Source organism: Ziziphus jujuba, chromosome 4 (assembly GCF_031755915.1).
Source record: "Ziziphus jujuba cultivar Dongzao chromosome 4, ASM3175591v1".
Lineage (NCBI taxonomy): Eukaryota > Viridiplantae > Streptophyta > Magnoliopsida > Rosales > Rhamnaceae > Ziziphus > Ziziphus jujuba.
In genome coordinates this window covers 5,722,161-5,737,542 of record NC_083382.1, presented here as the reverse complement: position 1 = coordinate 5,737,542, position 15,382 = coordinate 5,722,161, and the positions used below count along the sequence as shown (strand labels likewise).

Sequence of the window (15,382 nt, the reverse complement as noted above, 5' to 3'; positions counted from 1 at the left end):
ATTCCTTAATACAAATTATTATAGTGTAGGCGTCGTTCTAATACCAATTGTAGCAATTCTATTGAATTTTGTCTAAAATTTCTAATCTAAGCTAAGCTTTTTTTTTTTTTTATATTAAAATAGTTTTTAGTGAATGCGAGATTTTTAAACCATAGATTGCCCTTTCCTATTTAAAATGAGGCTTTACATTCTATCCCAAAATTGTGCTGTACAACCTTTGGGTACTAGAATCTTGCTCACCTAAGCATAGGATATGGTGTCATATAGCATTAGAACGTTATTGCAAAATCTATGCTTTGTTACATGGTGCTCTTATAAAATCACATGAACTTTAGTAGCCTAGAGCCCACAAGCCCACCTACTTCATATCTATGGATTATCATTATTATTTGACATCAATTTATCGATTTGAAAATAATAAATTTCTTAGACAAATGTTGTGTTTCGTAGTATTTACTATCTTCTACTCTGTTCTATCGCGCACAGTGGAAGCTATGTGAATTCACACTCCAAAAAAAAAAAAAATAATACAGAAGTTACGTTAAAATATATTGCGGAAAATAGTTAAATAGTGAAAGTAATAATAAAGGAAACCAGAGGCAATTTATTCAGAAAATAAAAGCAAAAGCGTAAAATCATCAAGTTCATAGAAGATGTGGAAATTAAATTAACAAAGTACAAACAATCAAACCATTTCAAAAAATAAAACATAAAACACATCGTCCAATAAACAAACAACCTTCAAACACACATCCAACTAAAGCGCAACTTGCCTCCAACCGGGAAGGCCTAAATAAGGTACCAAATTAACAAACATAACATGTTCGCACCAAACACCAATTAAACACTGAATAACTCACAAACTGTATAAAAGGAGATAGAATCTGTTAACAGGCTTCTTCGTTTTCATCCATAGACGAAGAAGATGACATGGAAAACAAATATTTCCTTAGTAAATCTGCTGATGAAATTATCAAACCATTACTTGTCGACGCAAAAAACAAACATTAGATTCACGCACAAACTCCTTTACTAGACTGTAGAAAAGAAGGTTGGATACGCATCCAGGCACGTGTTTTAAACAAATCTTTTTCACCTTTGCACAAAGACGAAGAAGCTGAAAGTTTTCATGATATGGCCTGTCAAATGAAAAACATTTCATTTTCCAGGCGAGGATGCAATTTGAAGACGCCCATTGAAGCTGCTGCTGTTGGAGACTGTCCTTCCATCATCGCCGCTTCATGATAGAGTCGCCCTCTATAAGCAGCAAGATCAGCATAGTATACCGGTGGGACCAAAGACACAGGTTTCGTGCAACGAGCCATAGTGAAGCACCTATCATAGATGAGTTTTTGCAGCTGATCAGAAGTAAACTTGTGATCATCCCAGAGTACGCGGTAGTGAGTAGGCTTGCTTGTACCAAGGCCCCCATGGTGACTGCAAAGATAGAAGTCATACCCAAATGGGTCCACAATTGTTGTGTCCACAACTGTTCCTGGGGACACGTTGCCGGTGGAACTTCCATCCTGTCTACTTCTTGGAAACAATCGAGTTTGATGTCGCTTCTGAGCAACAATAAGTGTTATGCTAGGACAGTAGCCGCCTCTAGTTCGAAATACCCTCTTCAGGTCCTGCAACTCTTCATTGAGAACCATATCAAATTGGCCCTCACTAACTCCATCTCGAAAGACAATAATCTTTTCTGGCTTGACTTTATTTTGTTGCTCATAAGTTTCAACAAGCTCCCAACACATATCCCCAAAATGCAGAATCTTCTCACATCTGTTGTCTTGGGGTCCAATTCTTGCAGCATAACGATTTGCAGCAGGCCATTTCATAGAGCCAACAACAGCTGCTATTGATGGGATAGTTGGGGTCCGAGAACCAGGATGATTGACATCAGCGCCCAGAAACATGGTATGGCCAGCACCCTCGAGGAGGGGAAGACTCTCACTTAACTCCACATTGCTACCTCCAAGCTTGGCATTGATCTTGATACCCAGATTGGCTAAATACTGATCATTTGCCTTGTTTGCAGGGCTAGACAAACAACATTGTGTCATAATACCAATCTTGGTTTCAGAGATCCACTTGAGATAATTGTAACCGCGATGTTCTTCAGACATTACACAAAGAAGAACTTGTAAATCACCATTTTTCATCTTACAAGCCTGTTCATAGGTGCTTTCAAGAAGCTTACGAAGCGAATTAAGATTAGAGAAATTATTCATTGAGGTGGGTTTATAAAAGAGAGGCTCCTCCATTTCAATACCCAAGCTTTTGCAGCGATTGATAAATTTTGGAACAAATTGAGCAGGGTATAGTTTGGATCGTGGATCAGAATTGCTGCTAAAGTCTAGTATAGCCCACCTCCGAATCGGTTTTCCTTCCACTACTGACTTTCCGACGAGGTTCCACTGACATTTCTCATTGTCAACTGTTATTGTCATCTCGCCATTACGAGAACCTAGCTTCAATTCAGGCGGCTTAATTATGCGCCCTGTTACTGATGTCATATTCATGTTGACTTCAAAACCAAAATTTCGAGTGGTATCACTACTGTAGATGAAAAATCACAACAAAGGGACAAGATATGTTCTAATTTGCATCAATTTTGAAATTAAATAATCAACTTCAAATATAATAATAAGCTGAAGTAAGCTCATCTACATCGCATTAATTTATCATAAGTTCTAGAAAGATGATAGATGGTATTTTCCCAACTATTAGCTTAACCCCTCAATTATTAGTTTCCCAACTATTGAAATAAGACCAGGTTCTGAATATAATTAGGAAATAGATTATAAATAATGTTATAGGTACCAATTAGTGATATTTATCAAGTGATGATGAGTCATTATATTACTGGTTTATATTTAATTACATTATCATTTAAAGATTTCACTTCTCCATATTTAGAATATATTAAATTTCTAGCCAATAAAATAAAAAACACTTTATCTTGATAATTATCTTAGTAGCCTAGCTAACACGCCCTAGTATTCTTTAATCTATATCATCATCAAATGTTTGCAATCTAGTGTGGATGATAACAACAATTTGCATGATACTCATAAAAGAAAACATGTTATATGTAATAACGGAAACGAGAAAACAAACAACTAGCAATCAACAAATTGGTTATCAAATAAATGTGAGGATAAAATTGTATAAATTTTACGTACCCGCAAGGTCCAATTTCCGACCGTACCATGTTGCAGATCATGTTCGCTCTATCCCTTGGCGAAGGCAATGAAATGTTTTTCAACATGATGGCTGCATTTCGATCCAAATGCTCCTTCTGATACCTTTGACCCTCAGCAAGTTCACACAACTCCATTGGTACATAACGCTTTTTTCCTAAATCCAAGCAGGGAATGCCTTTGTATTCAATATCCTTGTTATATCTATCCCTGAAATAATCAACAAGTCGAATTATCTCTGGTGGCTTCCTACCATCTGGGTCTTGAACATCAAATTCACAATCTCTTGTGATGTCTTTGGTCAAACCACTTATGGTATACTTTTGTTTGATTCTACGATGAGTCACATAAACTTTAAGACCCCTCAACACTTTTTCAACTTCTCTCCTAAACTTCAAAAAATCGTTTATATCAAAACCTCTTATATGCTCATTGAGAAAATCTATAACTGGCATACGCTTACGAAATGCCAGAACCGAGTAGTCCAGACACAAGGCCAAACCTTGGCAGGTGGGCTTTAGGCTATGCTGGAAGCCTCGAAATGCAGCAATTCCACGTCCAAGGTCATCTCGAGTATCATGTTCAGTGGGATAAAAATTCCTCCCAACTGAAATCATATTCCTAGTCGGATTCTCCTTCATTACCAAATCCATCCCTTGCAGTATGTCACGAGGGATCGACGCGATGGATCCACTTAAGTAATCGGACAACTTGGACAGCCTGAGCTCATTTACAAGCTTTAAGGTAATTATGTAAGAACGTGCCATTGTACCTTCACTTTTAGAAACCTCCACTTTGAACGATGATTCAGTTGGCAATTCCACTGCACTGAATATATTCTTCTTACCATCATAAGCAGTCATTGACAAAGGAATCTCCAAAGAATAGTCAGAGGATAATTGGTTCCTGATCATAGAAAGATCATCCTTATTTATCTTCACAGGCTGGCCATTCTCAGGAGGCACCTCTGGTTTGATATCAACATCATAGTGCCTTATAATACTCTCTGGACTGTAATTGACAGGAAAATGATTAACAAGAAGCCTTGCAGTTCGTATGGCATTCCTGCCACCCTTGTCAGGGCGTTTCACTGGTACAATTTTGCATGAATCTGGTTCTTTTACTGGAATAAGTTTGTCTGAATTTCCTAGAGCAGAAAAAAAGATGCTAATCAGTTATCAAGAAAATCTGAAGAAAGCTAAGGAGCTAAAATAAATTGTTATGCAGTCAATATTAAACACGACCTGACATATTTTGCCCATTCATGTTCATTAATACTCTTTTAGACTTTCCATTTGACAAATATATATATATATATATATATATATAAATATTAATTAATTGTGATCTAGAACTATTTTTCCACTCTTTGTAGGGTACTAGATCGTTTAAATTAACAACCTATTAGTATTCAGTGTGCTTTGACTGAATTTTCTTGTTTTTATTATGAATTCAAATGGGTGTATTCAATTTAAATTTTAAAAATTTTTTGATAACTTTTTAAAATGATAGACTTTTGCAAACTTTTATGATTTCCATAAATTTTTATAAACTTTTATATTGACAGATTTTTTTTAGATTTTACAAATTTATAAGAGACTTTTATAGACTTCTATAAATTTTTATTTTAAAACATTTTGACAAACTTGCATAGACTTCCTAAGATAAACCCAGAGGTTAAAAAAAAATTGGTGAATTGAAAAAAATCCTGTAATTCTTATAAATAATAAAGAAACTTTTGTTTTTTCATATATTTTGTTAATATTTCTTGTGAATTTAATATAAATTTAAATCGACTGAAATCAAAAGGCATAAAATAAGGATGTCGACTGAAATCAAAAGGCATTAAATAAGGATGCTACACTACAATATTTAAAAAATTAAATATATATATATATATTAATTTTATATCAGGCATTAAACCTAAAAACATTTTTTTCCACGTATTTTATTATGGCACACCTATGCATATCATGCGACATTTTATTTTTATATTAGGTTTTGCTTTCACTTTTGAGAGAGAGAGAGAGAGAGGGTTCAAAAAACTGTCTACTTTTTTGAACTTTTCAAAAAGTCTTCAAAAGTCCTTACGTGGATGAGAGGAGAATTTTTGTACAATAATTTTCTTATTTAGCTGAAAAGTCGCTGAAAATCCATAATTTTAAAAAATTTATAGAAATCATTAACATAGTAAATACCTCTACTTTATTAGATTTTAAAAAATTTTAATTGAATATTTCATTATTTTTATATACTTTTTTTAAAAATTTTAAATCCTTGATTGAATACCTTATTATTTTTATTAACTTTTTTTTTTTAAAACCTAAATTAAATATCTTATGATTTTTGAAAATTTTAAAAAGTAAACAACGAGAAAATTCCTAAATCAATTCACACAAAATATAACAACTAAATCCCAATACCCATTTAGAGATGGAAAATCCAAGAGAAAGAAAGAAAACTAGAAACTGAGAACAATTAATCTAGCATGGCCATGAATAGAATTTTCAAACAGCAATCCAACTAAAAGGGTATAAAAAAATAGATAAACAGGAATATATTCTATTAAGATTTTAATAAATTTTTATGAAATTGAAAAATTAATAGTATTTGATCTCGACTTTTATTTTAATATATTTATCATTTTATCCCATTAAAATAAGGTTATACCAATGTGCCTCTTTCATTTTCCCTCTAAACAAGTTTGAATGAGTTTTAAACTTTTTCTTTTCCGATTTCTTTTAATAGTTTTAAGCTATTTTACACTTATTTTTGTGTATTTTTGGTTTATCTCTTAGTATTAATAACTTAATATAATTGTAATCCTTATCTACAATTCCAGTCATATAATACTTATTTAACATATATTTTTTAATATATATTTACCAATAACTATAATTACTTGATACAATTAGTTAATAGTAAAAGAAGTATTTAATTAAAAAATATAATTATTTATAATATAATATTAATTTTACTACGTTTTTCTAATTATAATTAATTAACTGCTTAGTTCTTCGGTTTCAATTTCTAAATTATTTATATTTTTTTATTTTTCAATTTTATTTGGTGGATTAATTCCTAAAAAAACCAAAACATTTTTATTTTCTTCTGCCTGCAGGGGCTTTAAATAATTTGAATGAATTTTTTGTGAATACAAAATCCTATTTGCTAAAGTTCTGAAATCATTATTGTCTCCATTTTTTCATAGAACACCCTACTTTATTACTACTATAATTAGCCAGACAGTAGACTATAATATATCACTATAATATATATATATATATATTGCGAGAAACGTTTTGTAGAAGGAACAGTTCCGTAACTAGGAATTATTATAAGAGAGCAGTTAGTGGGTCGTATTCTATGCTGCCTCTCTCTTGCCTCTCCAAGAGGGAAAAGAGAGTGTTGCAAACATAGCCAAAAAGTTAGACCTTTGTCTGGATTTCTTCGATTTAGGCTCTCATTCAGATTTTCTTCTTGAATTTTCCTTTTTCTTCCTTTTTCCTCTTCTTTTTTACCAATTATTTTTATGGGAATTAGCTTAGTGGAAGAATAGGAAGAGCCAAAAATGTTTGTGAAAAGCAGAAGATGGGGAGCAGGAGAGGTAGCCACGAGGAATGTTATAGCAAGGAAGTGGGCCCTTTTGCTATGCTTAGGCAGGGTCTGTGCTGGAATGTTCTTCACAAACAGGTATCTTCTTTGATGGGTTTATTTTGCTTGTTTTAATTTTGCAACTTTTTTGTTGCTTAGTAGTGGCTTGGTTTAGAGTACATTATGCATTTTAGCAAAGTGGGTATGTGGGTATGTGGAAAATTTTCAGAATTAGTAAACCTGGATATGTGGGTATGGCCGGTTAGGCTCAGAGTGGTTGATGGCTGCCGAAAAGGGGGGAGAAGACGGTAGCAGGTGGGGTCGAATGGGATGGAAGAGGGGTGGGACAGAAAAGAAATGGGAGGTAAAAAAAATTTCTAATCTGGACCGTCCATACCCATCCAAAGGCCCAAAAAATTTAAAAAAAAAAAAAGTTTTTAATCATTTTTTTATCAGAACTGTTAGTTGCATGCGGACCAAAAGCAAAATAGATGCAAAATTTATGTTTTAAAAAAAAAATCGATATTTTTTTTATACAGTATCTATTTTTATTCTGAAAAAAAAAATTTTTTTTTTAATATCTACTTTTCGTGAGTCATACGCAATTTTAATATCTACTTTTCGTGAGTCATACGCAATTTTATTCGTACTTAATTGCAGAAAAACTATATATATATATATAAAAAAAAATAGATGTTCTACTATTGGACATTCAGATTATAAATATTGGATTAGATCAACGGCTCTGCACACACACTAGCACACTGCTCATTTCTACAATTGACATGTGTCTTCCAACTTTTCCCAAAATCAATGCACGACTTGAAACAATAATTTCACTTTTGTGTTTATTACAATATTATCATTCTTTTAATTTTAATACAAAATTTTTATTTTACATATATCTTTTGTCCTAATTTTTTTAAAATATATTTTTTATTTTATATGTTTTTAAGAGTAACACAATATATATCTAAAATAATAATAAATGAATATTTATTTATATATAACTTACTAATCTTAATTTTTATAAAAAATAGATATTTAAATAAAATAAAAATTTTTAATACAATTAAAAAACTTTTATTTCACATATGTTTTTAACTATGAAGCAATATAATTAAATAAAAACATGCCAAATTAAGATGTTTCTTAATTTTATTAAAAATATTTATTTTATTTTAGTTATTTATGTTTCACACAAAAAATTAATGCTAACTACCTATATATGAAAAAATATAAATTTTTTTATTGTTTTGAATACGTTATAGATAGGAAGCTAGATTTTCAAAAAAAAAAAAAATTAAGAAAGAAAATAAACATATGTCAATGTAAATTAAGAGTTTTGTATTTAATTAAAAAAATAATAATATTATAATAAATTTAGAAGAGAATGTCAAATTTTTATTTGAATTATGTTTTGGTTTTCATAAAAGTTGAAGGATACATATCAGCTATAGAAATTAGAAAATGTGTGTTAACGGATGTGCAAGTTAAGTGTTAAGTTGAGTGTTACTGCTAGTTCGTAAATTAGATAATCCCAATATCCGGATAGTAGAACGTGCCTCTATATATATATATATATATATATATATATATGGTACTTTTATTCATGTTTAAGCCTCTCCAAACTATAAATTAGCTATAAAGTATTATGCAACCGTGCCCCTTCTGAATTTTTTTTTCTGGGTCTGGCCACTGATGTGAATATTATTATTATTAGTTTTTTTGCAGAAACACAAATAACGGATCACATACCAGCGGAAGAAGAAGGTGTCTGGTACTGAACCACCGGAGCAGGGGCAGTTGCAGGTTCGCCACTTCTTCCTCTACCATGGCCACCTCCCCCACCAGCCGCGCTCGAACCGATAGGAGAGCGTACAGTCTCAACCTGGGTCATCGGATCTGCAGTTCGCCACCTCCAAGAACCGCTCTGTTGCTGCTGGTTCTGATGCTGATGCTGATGCTGATTATGCCCATATTGTTGGTGAACGCCGCCACTGGAACCACTCGCCCATTGCTGGCTGTATTCACGACGTTGTTGCTGATGCTGATAATGATGCTGTTGTTGTTGATGACCGAAACCTCTTCCTCTACCACCGCCACCTCGGCCATCGCCACCGGCATATCCTCCACTTCTTCCTCCGCCTCTTCCTCCTCTCCCTCTGCCATAGCCACTCCTTCCTCTCTCCATCAGAAGCAAATTCAATCTGAGAAAAATACACTTAAACACTGAAATATTTGACCATTGAAGATTGCACAGATCTGGGATATATATATATATATTAAAAAGGAAAGTCGGTCAGTCAAGAAACTTTTGTACAAAGACAGCTGAAATTACGTGGATAACATTTACCTAGTCCTCAAGGAGTCAAGACAACAGTAGACCAAAGGTTGAAACAGGAAAAGGTTAAGATTGGAATCTCACACTTGTGTACCACTGGAAATTCCAGAGAGTTCCGGTGGTTTCTAGAGTAGTGGCCAAGTCAGAGGGAATAAGTTGCCCAAAAAAAAAAAGAATAAAAAAAAGTGAATGACGGTGGGGATTCGCGGTTTCACTTTTATAAAGATATTTCTAAAATAATGCATTACATATATATATATATGTTACTTTTCTTTTTAATTGTATATATTTCAAACAGACTCATGTCCAAACAAAATGCAAGATTAAGAAAAAAAGAAAAAAAATTCTTACGCAATTAATTATGATGTCTGAAATACCCTGACTTGAGGAAGGTAGGACCCATATAGCTCCAAGCTTTGCTTAACACTGATGTATCGCCTGTGTTTTACATGCGCTTTCTATCGGCCGCATGCTAGACAATAGGAATATTTTTGTTTGTTTTTTTTTAAGGAAATTTTTCTGGAGCTTTAAAACCTTTTAGCACCAATTTAAAAAGTTATGGGGGTAAAATGCTAATATTGAAATAGTTCTGGAAACAATACTGGGATAAAACCTATTTTAAATGCTAGTAGGGAAATTTTTATTTACGCTTTAGTTTTCTCTATTTATATTTAAATTCTATCCTTTTGCAAAATTACGATTCATCTTTTTCTAATTTTTTTATATTTATTAAAATAAATTTATTTGTCAGTTTTTATCAACTATTTTAAACAACTAAACATTAAAATTGTATTTTTACTATATTATTCAATCATAAAATATTAATTTTTAATTTTTATTTTGCTTTTAATTATTAAAACTAACATATAAATATTGACAAAGATTAATAAATAAAATTATTTTGAAAAATATAGAAAATTAAACTGAGATTAATGATGATGTTCCTATATTGAATCTAAATATAATTATAGAAAAATTAAAAAACTTAAATGATAATACTTCTGTCATCACTAATATAATATAGTTTTTTTAAACTAATATTAATACTATCACTATATGTTACTTAATATGTATATAATATATATATATATATATATACACACACTACCAAAATATAGGATACAATGAATATAATACTTTCAGTTAAAAAAATGAATATAATACTATATATAGAGAGAGGGGATACATTGGTGCCCATGGAAATTAGTTTTCTTTTTCTTTTTTCTTTTCTTTTTTTTTTTTTAATTTTGGGTGAAACCCTTAGAAGTTAGTTTGGGACACTACTATGATTATCCAAATGCCCTCCTTTTCTTTATTATTATTATTATTATTATTATTATTTTATATTAATAGTTAGATTGTGTTTGGATCAACATCTATATAAATATATATTCATTCATCTCTCATCAAAACACTTTAGGAATTGGTACAGATTTCAACCACTTGTACCAAGGATATACTGTATTATTAATTAGTAACGTAATGCATATTTTATCTCTATACCACTTGTACCAAGGATATCTAAGTTAAAATAGTAATTTTGTAACCATAACTGCTGCAACAGAAGGCTTAAAATTGCTACCGTTGCTTTATGTGTAAAAACAACATCGTAGCTGTTTTGATAGCCTCTTGGAAAGTCCTCATCAATTTACATCGTTTCATTAAACCATTTAATTTGTTTTGCTGTTAATAGTTGGCTAATCTTGTTTTAGGTAATATGTAACACTCTGTCCCAAAGTGCAATGGAAATTTTTCAACTTTGACCGAGGTTGACCGTTGACTTTGACCTTTGACCGTTGACCGAATGAGTCAAAAATTGACTTTTTGACTCGGATGGAATTCTAGGTTGACTGAGGTACCGTTACAAAGTACACGTTAGCACGAGTTCGTAGACTAGTAGCACATTGAAAACGGAACTACAGTTTGAAAGATATGAGCAAAACAAGATTGAGGTCCAAACTGTCCAAGAATGCCGGAGTTGACTTTTTATTTATGGGGAAATGAGCTTTGACTCATACATGATTGTGAAGTGCTCGTCGATACGAGTCCACAGACTAGCGGCACGCCTGATTTGGACATTCCGTTAAAAAATTATGGACCTGCAAAATTTTAAAATATCGTATTATTTTTAAACGTGTAACAATGTACCACGTGTGACTTAATAAATGTGACCATGTGTCACCATGATGAGATGCCACATGTCAACCATGCTTAATACCATATTATTTTATTATTGTTATTTTATATAATAATATTATTTTTAATATTATTTAATTATTTTCTTTTATTTTCTTTTTCTTTTTCTTTTCTTTTTTCTTTTTTTTTTCCTTTCCCCACGTGGGAAAAAGACCCAGCCCCCCCCCCCCCCCGGAATTCGTCTTCTTCTTCCTCCTTCTTCTTCCTTTCCTTTCCTTTTCTTCCTCTCGGGCCCTTACCGTTTCTTAAATTTCGGCCACCAGACGACCACACGCGCTGACCACCAGTGAAGCCCAGCCGTTGGTGAGCTCAGGCGCCAAGTTTGGCGGCCGGCCGACCGGCGACGCTCCCAGATCGGCAGTTGAAGCCGGCGACGGGTCACTTTGTTTTTCCGGCGATTCTCGCCGTTTCCGGCCAGCCCAGTACGATTTGCCACCCCTTTTCCCCTATTTTGGGTCCTCTGAGTTCAAATATGATCTCCAATTATTTAAATTCGAAGTGGTTCGTGAGTTATGAGAAGGTGAAATTCGGCCGGTACTTCACGGGCAAAGTCCAACCACCACCGACGGAATTGGGATCAATGGAGGCCGGTAATACGATCCTCATTCCACAAGCTTCGATTCGATGTATTACTCGTCAATTTTGGTTAGCATTTGTGTTAGTCCCCCCGGTACCGAATATTATTTATCCGAATAAAATATTAATTTATTTGAGATGTATAATATTGTTGTTCTAGGAGCACGTGTACGTCGTGGAATTGATCCCATGGAGGATCTTGGATTAATCGCGTACTCGAGGTGAGTGACCCACTTTTAAAATTATTTTGGGATGTTAAAATATATATATTTTGTGTTAATTGGTTATTTGAAATTATGTTTGATGTGTTGAATATTTAGTAAATTTATATTTGGAATTTTTTTGATGCCAAAATTGATTGGAATTAAATATTTGGGCATCATAAAATATGTTGGTTCTAAGGAATTTGAGATTTTGGTAAATTTTATCAAATTTCATTGTTGAAATATCTCATAATTAAATATTTGATAAATATGTTTTATGTATTTGATATTAAGAGAATTTCCAGATAAATGGTATTGCTAATTTATAATGTTTTTAATATATGTTTTGGTGCCAAAAGAATATATTTGGAAATTTAAAGAAATTGTGGTTTGATTTATTTTAATTATTGCTATGGTTATTAGTTTTAAAAATTGTTTTGGGGTAATAATATAATATATATATATATATATATATATATGTGTGTTCGAATAATTTGGCTTATATACCATTTGATTGAATGTTTGGATTATGCATATAAAAATATTTGCCTTATTAAATATGAGTTGTCATTTTACGTCAGGTTTGATAATGTATTAAATGGTTTTATATTCTAATGGGTTCATAAGTGAACTTGGAGTAGTTAAATATTTTGGTATTTAAATTGAGATTTTAAATCATTTTGGAAACTATTTGGTTTGAGAAACCAGATTGAAAATCATATAATTTTAAGCACGACCAAATATTTTATAATTTTATGTGCTTAAAATTGGTTTATAGTGAATATATTTCACTATGGTATTTCTGGTTTTTGTATGAAATGATGTTTTGAGATTTTGAAATATTTGAACAAGCGGTTGAACTTGACAATTAAATTATGATTATGATACAGTAGGATACTGTATCGGTCATTTTAAATTGATGTACCATGTACTGCCAATACCTTGTATCAGTATTATATTACATTATATTACCGTGCGCTGGGTTTACCACGGTGCCATGAGGTTGGTTTCATCCAACGGTTATCTATTATTACCACAGACTGTGAGGTTGTGTTTATCCGACGATTTATTATTATTACCACGGTGCTGTGAGGTTGGTATCATCAAACGGCTTATTATTGCCACGGATTGTGAGGTTGGGTATGTCCTGACGGTTATTTATTATTTCCACGACACCTTTCATATGTTGAGGATCGTGAGATGGGTGTATCTCATGGTTCACAGATTGGTATATCGTATGCTACATTGTATATGTTGTATAAATTGTTGTTTCTATTACTTATTTAAATTTCAAGCTTTACACAAATTTTATGAAATTGTTATCGTAATTTTATTGTCTATTCTCATTAAAGTTTAAGAGTTATTTGTCTTGATTTTATCATTTAAATCGATTAATATTTTAAAATAAATTCTATTATATTTTTCTCAATTGTTTTATATAGATGTTTAAATTGATTTAAAATATTCCTTTGGTTATTTCCTTGATTTAAATAATAAATTTTATAATTTATATATTGGATTTATTTTTGTTCTTATGCCAAATTTCTTTAATATAAGTATTATTTATGATTTTATTTATGGTATCCAATGATGTCTTATTCTTTATTTCCATTATAAATTTGGATCCAAAAATTCTTTTATTTTATTCGAAATTTATTGACTAATTGTTTTCCTTGATTTTTGGGGTATAAAAGATTGGGTTTTGCGAAAATGTTTTAAAAAGGAAACCTTTCCAATGGAGTGAATGGTGAGGGTTTTGAGAGAAATTATTATTTTCAATTAATTATTATTTATTTATTTATTTATTCTTAATTAATCAAGTGTACTATAATTATCGTGGCTTTATAATTGTACAGTGGTTAGGGTCACTCACTGAGATGATTGGCATCTCATATTTTTAAATTTCATTCCCCTAGGTCCAGGTTGGGAGACGTTGATCGTCCGGGGCGAATTCGACGTCTCAGTTCATTGCTGAAAGCCCAAGAAGCATTTCTTTCTTTTTTTTTTTTTTTCCTCTCCATCTTGTATTGCTTCTTTATCTAACATTGTATTAATTCCACATTTATTTGTATAATGCTCTGTATACTGTATTGGACATTTAGTTATTAATTATGCACTGATTTACTGTTATTCATTTGGAGTGCTGCAAATTGTGGAATTAAATTGTAGTAATGTGGGAGGAATAAGGGGATGTATATAGAAGTGTGTTTTCAGTGCAGAAAATTTGTGGTAAGTCCAACCCTTAGGGGAGATTCTGCTGGATTTTCCACTAGAAGGTCCGGTAGGGTTTCCTTGGGATCAGGGCTTGTCTAGGATTCCGGTGAAGAATTTTGGACAGATCCTGACATAATAAGTTAGTTAAGTTTTGTTTTCTTCTGTATAAAAGGGCCGTTTTTCTCTGAGAGGAGGGTTCTTCTTTTGTTGGTTGCTGTTGGATATACAATGGACAGAATTCTTGAGTAAAACTTGCCTCCACCGGCCTCTTACATTTCTTTGTGAGCTGGTTGCTGGAATTTCTATCTTCGTTTACTATTTCACTGCATCAAATTGGTATTAGAGCAGGTTCTTTCAACACTCACCATGACTACTCCAGATGAAGGAACCAGCAAAAATTCAAGCGACGAACAGGGAATGAAAGCCATCTGGGCTGCAATTCGAAGCCTGGAGTAGATGTTTGATAGATTTTCAATGGAGATTCATCAAGCTCTATCCCAATTGAATCATGCCACACCGTCGAACTTTCGCGCCCCTGTTGCACCTTCAAGTCTTGGTGATTCTGGTCTGATAGAACGAGACATAGCTCGTCTACCACCAGAGCTTACCCGCACCACTTTCTCATCTATTCCACAATATTTATCCAGATCTGAACCTCCCATTTTAACAGATCTGACACCTCAATTCATTCCCTCCTTTCCACTCCGATATCCCATTGAACATGAGGATTTCGATGATGAGATTGAAGCTTTATTGCTGGGGACAACTAGGTCTCGTTTTCAAGCCATTTTAGGTAGGCCTCGTTTAGGCAATCAGGACATGTATGCCCGAAACCAAGAATCCTCTCACTATAAGATTAAGATTGATATTCCCTATTTTGATGGTCATATGGATATTGAAAAATTTATGGATTGGTTACATTCTGTTGAAAGTTTTCTGGATTATATAAATATTTCGGAGTCTCAACAAGTGAAATTAGTTACATATAAATTGAGGGGAGGTGCTGCTGCTTGGTGGGATCAATTACAAATGAATAGAGGGAGAGAGGGGAA

At 32.5% G+C, this 15,382-nt stretch overlaps 1 protein-coding gene across 4 annotated transcripts; it reads right to left on the bottom strand.

Moving 5' to 3' along the window:
* Window positions 1-584: 584 nt before the first annotated feature.
* Window positions 585-9,453, bottom strand: LOC125421949 (protein argonaute 2-like). Of its 4 annotated transcripts, XM_048472192.2 has the most exons (4): window positions 9,154-9,452; window positions 8,556-9,007; window positions 3,186-4,350; window positions 585-2,559 (listed from the first exon to the last, which is right to left on the bottom strand). In XM_048472192.2, the coding sequence occupies exons 2-4, from the start codon at window positions 8,989-8,991 to the stop codon at window positions 1,143-1,145; spliced, it is 3,018 nt and encodes a 1,005-aa protein (XP_048328149.2). In that variant the 5' UTR covers window positions 8,992-9,007; window positions 9,154-9,452; the 3' UTR covers window positions 585-1,142. The 4 variants fall into 4 exon arrangements, with proteins under 4 accessions (XP_048328149.2, XP_048328150.2, XP_048328151.2 ...); XM_048472193.2 differs by having other exon boundaries at window positions 585-2,556; window positions 8,556-9,453; XM_048472194.2 differs by having other exon boundaries at window positions 3,186-4,341; window positions 8,556-9,453.
* Between the last annotated feature and the right edge of the window lie 5,929 nt (window positions 9,454-15,382).

Coding starts and splice junctions, on each gene's coding strand:
- LOC125421949 (XM_048472192.2), bottom strand. CDS start 8,991: ATGGAGAGAGGAAGGAGTGGCTATGGCAGAGGGAGAGGAGGAAGAGGC. Junction 4,351..8,555: donor GACACCTTCTTCTTCCGCTG/GTATGTGATCCG, acceptor TTTCTGCTCTAG/GAAATTCAGACAAACTTATT. Junction 2,560..3,185: donor TCGGAAATTGGACCTTGCGG/GTACGTAAAATT, acceptor TTTCATCTACAG/TAGTGATACCACTCGAAATT.